General features: G+C 44.2%; 1 protein-coding gene across 1 annotated transcript in view; it reads right to left on the bottom strand.

Moving 5' to 3' along the window:
• Positions 1-11152, bottom strand: part of CCDC88A (coiled-coil domain containing 88A) — a gene marked incomplete at both ends in the record, with an annotated part of 64434 nt that extends 53282 nt beyond the window's left edge. The window contains 2 exons of the mRNA XM_079550680.1: positions 10899-10999; positions 11090-11152. Coding sequence (XP_079406806.1) covers positions 10899-10999; positions 11090-11152 — 164 coding nt within the window. The remainder of the gene's footprint in view (positions 1-10898; positions 11000-11089) is intronic.
• Positions 11153-13339: the final 2187 nt, after the last annotated feature.

Below are 13339 nucleotides of genomic sequence, written 5' to 3'. Positions count from 1 at the left end.
CAAGCTGTGTATGATCTGGAGTGGCTCAAGTTTCACTTCTGAATCCTGCTTAGCCTTTAACTTCGTGCACTTCTGTAGGATCCAGTAAAAGGATGCTCAAATCCTAACGTGCAGCAACCAAGCACTAACCACTCCTCTGCCTTTTTAGTGAGTGGTTATCACAATCCACCTCTTGCAAAGCATCTGTATTTCTACCCTCAAGACAACACTTTTCAAGCAGCAATCCAGGCACAGCTAAATGCTTGTGTAGTTCTCCAGATATCTGCTCAAACATCTGAAGATATTACAACAAATACCACGTTATCTTTACCCCAAAATAAGGTGACCATCAGTACCTCAGTTTAATGATGCTTTGCTAACTCTGCATTTAGCAAAGATTGACTACATGTGCAAAAATATCCACCAGCTGTATCAAAGGCTTTTTGCCTCATCCCAACATGAGCTTTAGGACTAGCATCAAAAGTGTTTTGCTCCTTGTACAAAACTCCATCTCCTAGCCATATGTCCAACATCATAAACTGCTAGGAGGCTGAAGCTCCAAAGCTTTTGCTTTAAGAAACACAACCAAGTGGCCTACAACAAATTGACTACTTGGTGGGGATCCCAGGGATCAATACTGCCAACCTACGTAACCAGCTTCCCTACTCCCAGCCTGAGCTCTGCAGCATCTGAGCAGGCTGAACTACTCACAAGGCAGCTGCACAGTGCTTAAGCTCACAGCAGAGGAGCTGTCAAACTACTCAAGGTGGAAATATGCTAGAAAAACTGCACGTGAAGCAGTGCCACAAGCCTTTGTGCTGAGCAACCCAGTATCTCCTTCCTCCATCAAAATGAACCTGCTGGCCTCACCATCTCAGGAGCAGTGGTATGATTTGCTAGAAGAGGCATCCCCTCATATCTGTATTTTCCCAGGTTTACAGGTTCATGTGCAAACAGCCAGACAAAATCATCGCGTATCAAGATCTGATGTCTGATGTTTCATTTCTTCCCACCTTTTGAGGCAACAGTATTTAAGAAAAACTACAGATGCAAAATAAAGTTAGTAGTCAGAAAGCACCTTTGGCACCAACTTTGCAGGCAATTCCTTCGTGTGATTCACTCACTGTGAGGGAAGATGCTCTGTGCTTCTGTGACAATAATCACTCTGAACTGTCTTCATTAACATAGCACCACATTAAGACAACATGACAGCCATTCTGAATTGCCTTCAGTAAGGAACACTTAAGATTTAAAAAAAAAATTAAGATGAAAAAAGCAGCCAGAGACACTAAGAAGGAGAAAAAGGAAATCTACCCAGTTAAACTCAGAGGAAGTAAGGATGACCAGTGCTCAGTGGCATTCTGACCACTTAGTGCAGGAACAGATGATGAAAAAACCAATCTTAAATCAGAACATTATCACTGTGTAGCTGTATAAAAATATTTGCATCAGTTAATATTCTGCAACAAGTGTTCAGAAAGTACACTCCCACTCGCTAACTGTAACTCCCACCCAGTGCCTGTTCTGTTATTTCAAGTGCTTGAAAATATCACTTGTGGGGAAAAAAAACCCCAAAAAGCCATAACACCCAGACTGATTTCTTCCTGTATCCTCATTAATAGCAAAGATGCATGCAGGTGATCAAACTGTAGGCAAAGAAAACTCAGGAAACAGAAGTTTACCTATCATTCACTAGGCACACCTCTAGCACTGCATTAACATCTCTGCAGAAAAAAAAATAGAACAGTAATAGCTGCCAACCTTACAGAGCAACAGCTGTCTTTATCATACAAAAGGAAGCAGCTTTAATACTACTGCTTCAACGGAACCATCAGATAGACTTTCCTTATCACACTGAAAAGTTACTGTCTTAAAAGAAAAGAAAAAGCAGTTTTGAGCCAGCAATTCAGATCAGCAAATCCCTACAAGCAGCAGCAAACACCCAGCAGAGCTGAGGCTGCCTGGCCCTGCTCCTCAGCTGGCCTCCAACACATCAGAGCTCCACTAACAGAAAGGATGCTGTCACACAAAATGAGCACTCCTGGGTATTAAATGATTGCAGACTTCTAGAAGAAACAATACAGACAAAGCCTCCTTTGAGTGAACAGATGAGAACCAGAAAGCTGACAAACACAGGCCTGCAGGAGAGGTCACCTCAGGAAAGAAAAAGGAAATGCACAGGTCTGCCTCTATCTCTCCATATTCTTCTCAGAGCACTTTGCTAACAATTCATCATTCACCTTCCCACCACTGACTGTCCAACAGTCTACAAGAAACAAATCTGGGAGACACGTTAAAAAGGCTAAAACTAGAAGTATATGCAAGTTGAATACCATTGATTTTTCAGTCCTCATTTGTACAGGCTTTTTCTGAAACACAAAAGGTGACAAATCCTCTAGAGCAACTTAAATCACAACAAGAGATTTCCTTTTCTGTGCTCTTCAGAAAGAAGTTCACTGACCTTCACACACACAAACCACAGCATGCAAGAAAAATGACAAACAGTAAAGCTAAATCCTTTATCACAAAGGCCTGGATTCCGAATAGGAATGGAAGCAGTATTGGTTAAGAAGGTAGAAAAGCACACAAGTTTTTCCCAGCTCCATGTCACCAACCAGTGCTGCTACAGGTCCATCAGGTTGCTCTAATGCTTGCACTGTGCCACTTCCCAAATTATCCCAGCCAACAAGGCAGCACAGGCTGTAAGAGCACCGACTGGAATGAGAGGGCAAGAACAAAGATGTGCACTGCAGTGAAACAAAGCTCTCAGGATAACAAACAGCAAATTCTCCCTTTGCAATTTTGAGTAGTGTGTTTTATTTTTTAGGTAAGGGTCAGCAGATTTTAACTTCTCTCAAATGAGTTCAAATGTTAAGAACTATTCCAGCTAATAATACTGAAAGGGAAACAAAACTACCTAACTTTCTGATCAGCACTTCTATGGAAGTGGCCATGGAAAACACCACAAACGTTCACATCCACAACAACCCCATGACAACAGCAGGACCAGCTGTTTTCAGTTATGTACTTTCAGTCAGAAACCATGATTCTACAACTCCCTTTACTCTGAGGAAGAATAATGAACATTTTATAAGTAAACTAATAACAATAAAATATACGTCTGTGAAGAATGTAGAGCTTTACTCAGATAAACACAGCTTTGCTTGGGATAAAGATCCAAATGTACCTATCCTAAAATGGAATCCTGGCCAAGATTTTACTTTTACTTTTCGAACAATTTCGGTAGGGTAAATATTTAATTCCATGTCTGCATTCAGATTATTCAGATTTAAGTTTAAAAAAAAAAAAAGAAAAAAAAGAAAAAAAAGGGAACAAAGAACAGTTCTACATTCTGCCAGAGAAATGCAGAACACAGCAGCAAGTTTAGCTTCTTCTGCTCTCCTCTCCCTCCCAAAAAAATCTGCCAGTAATACTCCCATGCAACATGGAAAAATATGAAATCCTTACCTTTTGTCATACTGATTTTTAGGCTAGCAACTGATGTATCCAATCCTCTGTACTCAATCTTCCAGAGAAGGAAATAAATTCAAGTGCAAGGCTCTTGGACGTAAGGGGATTTCCCAAGAAAGCACGTTACATTTGTTGTAAGGATTTGGTGGATGTCAGCAACTTCCCTGCTTCATCTCATTAACGGAGACACACAGTAAGTTTTCTGTGCACATCAATAAATGCACAATCCCCTACTGATTTAGATATAAATAGAGCAGTCCACGAAGGAGCTTACCCCTGTTAACCACACAAAGCTACAAGATCAGCATATATATAAAGGGTCTGTAGAAGAGCTGCATTCTTTTCATCTTTAAACATTAATATTAATATCCTTGCTAAGATGCAAACCAACATTTGTACACATGACATTTGTCTATATCTTATCATACATCAGCTAGCATGTGTATTTTATTTTTGTTTGCTGTACATGATGCTCTAAATGTACAGCAAGCATCTTCCCAAGGTATCTCAAAATTACACCAGACGTTTTTTTGCTCAAGGGTTTGCTAAGGGAAAACAAAAATACCACATAATCAAAAAATAGAGCAAATTTCTCCCTTAGCTTAAAAAAAGACAAAACTCTACAATAAACCTAAGTGACCTCTGCTCCCCTTGCTGCAGAAAAGGAAGCAAACTTTCAAGTCTATCCAAATACACTGCACAGATCCAAAGATTCAGTGAAAGCCAGGAATAATACAAGCTGCTTATGAGTTCATCCCTTGCTATTTCCCAGTCCAAAAATACAACTTCAGATAATTCTTGCTTTTTCCTTGGAGTGAGCCAACAGGAAAGCAGACTAACCAAGTTTAGGTCAAGCAGTACCGCTGCTTCAGTTTGCTGCCTTAGCAGCAATTACTCCAACGAAACAAAGGGGGAGCATTTTGTTAACACTGCTTAGTAACAACTACTGAAGAGGCATGCAAATAAGGGCCGTGCCTCTTTGGAGCATCTCGAGGCACAAGTATAGGACTCTTTAAAAGAAAACAAAACCAGGGGCTTCCACATAGCTATTACCAAATAATCTCTGACCACCGAAGTCACATGTTCTAACAAAGCAGCGTTCTGAAAAATGTCTTGACCCCTAAATAATTCCTTACACGGGGAAAAGCAGTACAGTATGAAAAGACAAGGAAGACAAAAAAAACAATGCAGTTCAGAAATAAAAGAAGAGGAACCAAAAAAAAAGAGGAACATACAAAAGAACACTAAGCTAAAAAAACCCTTCCTAGCAGAAGAAACAAATGAGGAAAGTCTACGAGTCAGCCTCCCAAATTAAGTGTAGGATGAGGAGATGCTTGATTTTGCAACCAGTTTGTCAGTTACCTAGATTAGTTTTCGAAAGAAAAATCAGAGCGCAGCAATACTTGACAAAGGCTTGCAGTGCACAGATCCCCACACAAGCCATGGAACCAACACAGCCTTGCCAGCAGCCAGTCAGCCCAGCTAAGACATTTCTGACTGAACTAAAACTTTGGTATTTATTGCTGCCACGCTACCATAATGCTGCAGAGCCGCTCAAGGCACCCTGGCAACCTGAGCAAGCTCTTCATGCCACAGAAAAATCACAGCAAAACAAGTCTGTGCATCACCTTTCCTTACTACATGGGGAGCAACAGTGGCAGCACAGGAGAGACGACGGAGCAAAAGGAAAATCAGCCCAGTGCCAGAAATATGGGCAGCCACAGCTGGAAATGGAACCTGTCATCCATCTACATCTGAACCACTAAAACACACAGCACAGCTGCTAGTGCAAAACCTGAACAAGTATTCCTCTGGCACACAGTCACACTTGTGGCATTCTCTGTGATCGTGTGACCTCAAGTTAAAGCCAACTTTGCTGTGCATAAGAACAGCTCTATTCAGGAGTGCCATGCTGCGCTCTCTGGGTGCGTCTCCTCCGTTAACTTGCTCAGGGATCTCTGCCCCAAAGCCTTCACAAAACAGCCTTAACTGAACTGTGCCATAGGAGGAGATGGTGTGTCAGTGTACTCTTACCTTTCCTGGCAATCAGGAGATAAATTACACACTTACATAGCGATTGCTAACTTATCTTCGTACAGTGCTTTCAAACAGCACATAGTGAGCAAAATGAAAACCACTCTGAAAGTAAAACTAAAAAGCCATAATGGATAGAAGCTGTTTCCTTGCCAGAACTGTTTCAATGCTGAAACAAGCTATTTTGATCTTAGATATTTCAGATAAAACTGCCATTTGTGAAACACACAGATAAACTTAGCTTTTAGACTTTGGTCTCAGCTACCAGCCACACCAAGTGCATGGTAGGCAGTAGAACAACAGAAGAAATAAGAAGCCACAAGCGAAGGATACTTAACACAATACATGAAGAGCTGAGAAGGACATGTATGTATGCAGGGGACGATTAGACCATTTGCTTCCTAACCTTCAAAGTTGTAGAGTGAACCACTGAATGGTTTACCACACAGAAATAAACTGAAGGAGACAGGATGAAGGACACTGGACATCAACAGCGGAAAAAGACACAAAGAACTCAAAAAATGGAGATGTAGCCAGAAGGTCACACACTCCATACATTCCATATCCAGCCTACAATCTATTTCCCCTTTACCTATCAAGAACTCAAGCACCTCAGAAGCACAGGTACCAACCTACATTCACCTCAGTTGCACGACTGAAGCTGGCTGCAGGCAAATGTTCAAGCTAAAATTCACCACCCTCACTCTAACACTGCATAAAAGTACCTTTTAGTTTTCGTAATGTAAATGTTTCAATTCCAGCAATCTTGACTGCAGTGCACATTCTGCTGCATCGCTTCTTGAAGAATTTGCTTCTTTGCAGAAACCATCACAAACACTGCTTTCTTTGAAGAACACCTTGCAGAAAATATTCCTGCAAAACCACTTTTGAGAGCAACTCGAAACTGCTAGTGACATTTACCTACATCATGTGAGCCTGGCAGAGTGAGCTTGAGAAATGTGAGTCAAATCCATCCACTTCAACCAATGAGAATGGTACAGGCTTCATTTTATTTGCCACTTGTCTAAAATATCACGTGCGTGTAGTTTTGCTGCCAAACTCACCAATTTAATTTTCCCTAAATCATTTTTTCCCATCCCTTTGCCCAGTCAAAACCTGACCGAAGCTGCCTCTTTGGCCTTCACGTGAAAGAGTTAATTGGATTGGAGCACACGTCCCTGCTCTCTTTCACAGAGCCAGGCAGCTGGCCGAAGCGCTGGAGATGGAGTCCCGTTTTCAGAAAAAGATATAAGCAAGCCAGAAGTATGGGCTGGCAAGCTCAACTGCTTGGGAGAAAAAAAAAGCATGCAACTAAAGACTGAGAGCTCAGAAAATGAGTCAATGAAGCAGTCTACACATTCAAGGCACATACCACCACAGTAGTGGAAGAAAACTGTCAGCCAGTCCACCTGGAAAATTCTATGGGTGTGGAAGGTCTGCACGCAGAGCCAGACTGTGGAAAAACTGTGACTGAACAGCAAGAATGGAGAAAAACAGGAGAAAAACAAAATGCTCCTTCCTTTGAAATAGTTCTGAACACGTTCTGATGCAGTAACTAATGCGGGCAGTACCAACGGATGTATTCAATTAATGCAGTGGTTAGGAATGGAAGATGGACACAAAAACAGACGGGTTCTCCAGGCAGTGCATCGTTAGCTCAGTTCCAGAGCTTGGTTCTTCACATCACTCATTCTGAACATGCTATTCGCCCAACAGTTGCACTGAAACAGATCCATTTCCACAAATGCAGAGTTAGTAAAAAAAAAAAAAAAAAAAAAAAAAAGCCATTAAAACTAAGCTACAGTTTGAATCTTTTATCTTTTTTTTTTTTTTTTTTTTTTTTTTTTTTTTTTTTTTTTTTTTTTTTTTTACATAAACAAATATTCAATGGCGCTGCTAAATGGAAAAGAAGTCCCAGTCTTGTAATTACTTAAATAAAAGTACACAACTGCAAAGTCTCACAGGTTGCTTGAGAAGAACAACTCATACATCCCTACCCAAACAAGTAGGTATTATTTACTAGATGTGCAAGGGCTGACTAATCTGCTGAACTCTATTGCTTCATTTTAGCAGCACACAACATACATCACTCAAGCACCTGCACATTTCCTAACATCAGAAGCCTTTTGACATCAAAGCATCCCTGCAGGCATCCAAGGCCAGGCTGGGCAGCTTGGGCTGGTGGTTGGTGACCTGCATACAGCAGGGGGTTGATACTAGATAAACACTGTGGTCCTCTTCAACCCTGGCCATTCTATGATTCTATGATTCATGGTAAAGGTAGGAACTATTGTGGGTAGGCTTGTCCACCTCTCTGTTATGGCAGAACCCCACTGAGGAGATCCCCTGCATGGCGATTTACTTCCAAGATACATAACTCCTTTCTGTACCAAAGAACACAAAGATGAAGGCCCAGATTTAGAAAGACAGATGGGTTTCTATCCACGTATCAGACACAGACTGCTCCTAGCAGAAGGTGGGTAAATGAATACTTTTGAAGAAACTGACCTAAATTTAAACAGGAAATGGGACGTTCTCTCAAGTCAGGAGCTGATATTCTAAGATCAGAACTCACCTTAAAAAACAGGAAAGCAAACAAACAAAACAAAAGACAGCTTGCCTGTAGCATCTCCAGTAAAGGAAGAGCTCTCCAGATCTAATCAGACCAGTGGAATCCATGCAATTTTCACTTGTTCTAAAACTTTCAACAGCAAAAGGCATACAAGAAATGTAACAAATTTGTTTTTCTCTTCCTGATGTACTGGGTACCAATAAAGTCAATTCCAGCAGAAAAACAAATAAGAAACCCAGCCATCTCAGTACCACTGCTGAGAACAAAAAATTCTGCTATGGAATGAAATAACTTTGTGTAATATGTAACTGCTTAAAACATGCCTGTAACTTCCCCCCCAGCATTTGGCAGAACTAAAATACGTATTCAAGAATCAGAGCAGCAAGACCACAACACCTCTAACAGCCTCCACTTGTTCATATCTTTAACTTCCTTGAAAGCATCTAACGCAATCCACAGCAACAACACACCACAGTCCTTACCCAGCAGACGGTTGATAGCTGTATCCTCACACCAGAACACCAGCATCCCATGCATCTCTCAACTAACGTAAACAGCAAGTACTAGATGACATAACTCATATCAAAAGCAACTTCCACAGATGCTTTCTAGGCACTGCACTCCTGATCACTTCTGCAAGAGCAACACTATTTCTCTAGAATTACTGCGTCATAACCCGTAACTATGGACCTCTATGTCTAACGTGAAAAAAGTCAAAACGTAAAGAAATTCCAAATATAAAGATGATTTTGAAGTTACATTTTCTGCTACATTTCCTCAACGTATGGTAGTTAAGACCAAAAGGACAAAAAGAAAAATCCTAATAAAATGGAAAATACTGAAAATCTGATTTCAATGGTTAATTGAAGTTACATCTTTAAATGCTTTTTTTTTGCAAATGAAGATGAATTTTTAATATGTGGATCTTCAAAGGGACCAGAAGCTAACAGAGCTTTCCACTGACTTCACCAGAGGTGGAATCTGTCTGCAAAACACGAAACATTTTTTTCCTCTTTCAATCCTAGCAAAAGAAAAACAAACATATTCCCCTCACCCCTCCCCAAATAAGAATACGGTTCTGGAAGAAGTTTCATTTCTAAGTAGTAATCAATCTTAACATATCTTAACTCCCCAAAAAAGTATTTTAAATTAAACACACCTTCCAGAGTAGTTACGTATTTGTAAAACTAGATTTACTGTCAGCGCTTGTACAGCTTCCTCTAATTTAAGGTAGTTTTCAGTTGTTCCAAGTGCCAAACTTTCTTTCTTTGCCTCCCTCCTGTGTTTACACATCTACACACAACTCCTTCCAAGTAAACTACAGTCATCCCAGCATGCTGTCAAAGCCAAATTCAGTGCTCAAGCATGGGATTGTTCTCTCCCTGCAGCTTCCCATGTTACACAAACGTTCACCACATACACATCAATCAGGTTACACTTTCTTAATATTGTAAAAACTTACCGAGAAAGCTCAATTTTGAAGTTACATTCTTCAAAATCACTTTGTTCCAGTACCAAATTTACCTTCTACTTCCAGCTGTCAAACATTTTTAATCAAACAGAAGCTCTATATGCTAAATGCACAGTTAAAATTGACCAGCTATTTCATGTATACACAGTCCAAGAAAAAATACATCAGTTGTAGTGACAAAGAAGGCATTGATTTCAAGAGGATAACAATTCAAATTTAAATGTGGCAAGTAGAATTTTGTTACACAGGTTATTCACGTGAGCTCGATACTAACAGAAAAAGCTATAAAAGTATGTGTGTACAAGTAAAACTGTAAGTGGAGTAACAGGATGCCCATCATGAGTGCAGTGCTAAGGAACAGCTGTCATCACAAGCTGCTCATGTGCTGGTTTATCTATCTCATCATTCATAAGCCCATATTTTTTCGTACCTATGCAAATAGATTTGCTGTCTTCCTCTGTAAATATAAAAAAAAAAAAGAGTATTTTCTTCCATTATTGACATTATTAACTTACATCACTACGCTCCTCACAAAAACATTACACTCTAGTATTACAATAGTGGGCAACATTTCAGTCAAAACTATGCTTAACAAAAAATGATAATCACAACACACAGTTGGATATGCTGATATTTCTCTGACTGGAACTTTTTGAGCTATATGTCTTCTAACTAGCAAGCTACGCATTTATTCATGTGTGATTTTATGCCATCTCATAATGATGGAGTTGGCTTTTTAAAGCAGCATTCAATAAACAATTGAGAAGACTATGTAAAAACAGCTCTTCTGTGGTTCGTGGCCAAAAAATGCTCCCCACTCACAGTTTCAGCTTTACTGCACGACTGCTATCTACTCAAATTCTGAACTGTGAGAAATGAAGCAGAAGGCGTTGATGAGCAGACCACTCCACTGGCAAACAACGTGATGTGATTGGTAAATCCTTAGGAGGTACGGTGCCAACCAAGATAGGTATCACAATCTTACTAGCTCAGTGCATTTATTCAAAACCTTGTTTATGATCGTGACTTGACAGCAGAATGAACCGTTATGCTTCTCATGGAAATCTGGGAAACCACTTAAAGCGATCTCATTTTCCAGCAAGCTCCAGATTGCATGATGAGCCCATCCTGGAATCACATCGCTTGGATGTTACACCATCGTCTGAGCAGATGAGAGCATCTGCTCTGCTCCAAAGTCTCCCTGCCACCCACCACAGGACTGCTCAAGCCACCCAAGACAGAAGTTATTTACCCACGCTACTACTGAAGGAAAGAAAAAAAAAAAAAAAAAATGCAGTTTTGTTAAGAAAGCCCAACGTTCCAGACAAGGAGAGGGACAGAGGCAGACGGCACGGGGCCGCACACACTTACATCTGCAGCATGACTTCGTTGAGAAATACGCCATCCACCAGCGTCAGGTATTCCTCCAGGCTGTTGCCATTCTCTTCTGCTAAGGGTCCAAACGTCCGAACCTGAAAAGCAGTAACCGGATGATGACACAACGCCAACGAGAAGGAAACCAATGAATGACAGGCGAGCAAAAAAAAAAAACCAACGCTTACCCATGTGACGAGAGGGCTGCGCGTGAACTTCTTCAAAACGGGGGCGAAGACTTCGTTATCCATTTTACACGCGACAGGCCGGCATCGGCGTGCCTCCCTGATGCCGGAACGGTTGAAGCCCACGCCGCGGCAGCTCCCGGCAGCGGACGGACTCAGCTGTAAGCAGCCAGCCCCATTTCCTCAGCGCGGCGCCGGCGGCCACGATTAACCTTCCTCCTTCCAACGGCACCGCGTCCGAAAGGCCGCCCGTGCGAATCGCGGCCCCTCTACCGCCGTCCTCCCGCTACATGCCGGAGAGGCGGGAGGCGGGAAGGGAAGAACACGGGGAGCCTGCCCGGCTCCCGGGATTTCAGACAAAAGCGAAACAGGCGGAACAAACCCTCGCTCCTCGGGCGGCGGAGCCCCGCGTGGTCGGCGTGCGGCGCGGCTCCCAGTCGCCAACCGCCCGTTCCCCAGGCTACCGCACAGTGACGCGGGGCGGTGACGCCGCCGCCACACCCCGCCCCGCGGCCGCACCTCGCGGCCTCGCCCTTCCCCCGCGCCGCCGTTCCGCGCCCCCGCGGCCCCGCCGCCGCCGCCCCCCCCCCCTCTCAGATAACGGCCGCCTCGCCTCGACCGGCGGCTCCGCGCCGCATCGCCCGCTCCCTCCTCCCTCCCGCCGAGCGGCTCCAGCGTGCGGATCCCTCCGCCCCGCCGATCCCTCCGCCGCTCGGCTCGGGTCCCTTCCTCTCGCCGGCCGCCCCTCGAGCCGTCGCCGTTGGATGGCGGCGCGATTTGAGGAGGGGCGGAGCCGCGGCGGGACAGCTGCGGCAGGGCGCGTGCCCGCGTCTCCTGAGCGCGCGCACGGCTTTTGCGGCGGGGCCGCGCCGCCGGGAGGGGGAGGACGGAGAGATGCCCGTGTGGAAAAAAATCGGCGGGGGGGGGGGGGGGGGGGGGGGGAAGAAAGAAGGTGGGGAATCGCGAAAAAATGCCTTCGCGGAGAAAAAATGGGGGATGAAGCGCTTCCTCAGGAGAGGTGCGAGGAGGTGAAGCCCGGACGCGGCCGCGCCGCCTGAGGATGCAGAGGGGAGAGCGCGGGGAGCGGCGGCGAGCGAAGGCGGCACCGAGCCATTGTCCTGCGCCGCCTGCTGCCGCCCCGCCGCCGCACTCCTCGGGAGCGCGCGGGGCCGCGGCCGCTCCGTACGCGCTGGGCGCTGCTGACAAAGCGCGTTACCGCCGCGCCGCACGAAACGAAGCCGCAGCGCTCCGCCGGACGGCCTCGGCTTTACGCACGGGCATCGCGGAGCGCAAAACGGTGCGGCGGAGGACCGCGGTCCCGGCGTGAAACAAAGAACGAGCAAGGGAACATCCGCAGGCTTGGATCGGAACGAGGACCTGGTGATCCATGGGTGGAATGAATGCCAGCGAACTACCAGCCCTGCAAAAGAGCCACAAAAGCGTTTCTGTAAAAGCCTGAATAGCCAACTGCTACGTCCCCAGTCTCTGGCGGCAGCCTGCAGTGTGCACTTGTGCGTGCAAGGCTATGGAACTTCCCTGGCTCATCGGTTTGTTTCTTGTGGGCTCTAATTAGTCAATAATGACTTCGGTTAGAGCAGTTGCTATAAATTAGCGACTGGTAGAAGGAGTTGGTAGCCAATATGGCAGTCATATGTTAATAACACCAGCTGGTTCCTGAATTCCTGAACAAGGTTTTTATACCGAGTTTGCACAACGCTGAGATAATGGTTTGGTTAAACACTTTTGGAACGTTTAACTTAGAACCATAGAATCATAGGATCACCGTGGTTGGAAAAGACCACCGAAACCATCCGGTCCAACCATCCACCTACCAGCAGTATTTTCCCACAAAACTTTGTCCCTTAGTTACAACGGCTTTATGGTTTCTGTAGCTTACATTTTGTCAAGCTAAGCATGAGAGTATTCACCTCTTTTTCAGGTATGCGCTGCAATCACAATGAATTGCTGACTGGGGAGCTATTCACCGTGTAGTAATAGCTACAAGAAACTGGATGAGCTAGCAGCTCCTCAGTTCATTCATTGTTCATCGCCTGCATTCCGAGCTGTTGGGTACCAGCAGGATGCCTGTGGATGTTAGGAATGCTGATTGTACAAACTGGTGTAGCCAGGCCTGACCCATTTGCAGCTCTCCTGGACAAGCTCAGTTATTTCCTTCTGTTCAGATGCCGTGATGCAAGCTGGTTATTTAAAAGGCAGCCATCTGAGAAAGGGGAGACTGTTTGTCATCGGACA

The sequence above is a fragment of the Tetrao urogallus genome (genome assembly GCF_951394365.1).
Source record: "Tetrao urogallus genome assembly, chromosome: 2".
Taxonomy (NCBI): Eukaryota; Metazoa; Chordata; class Aves; order Galliformes; family Phasianidae; genus Tetrao; species Tetrao urogallus.
This window is presented reverse-complemented; position numbering and strand designations above follow the sequence as displayed.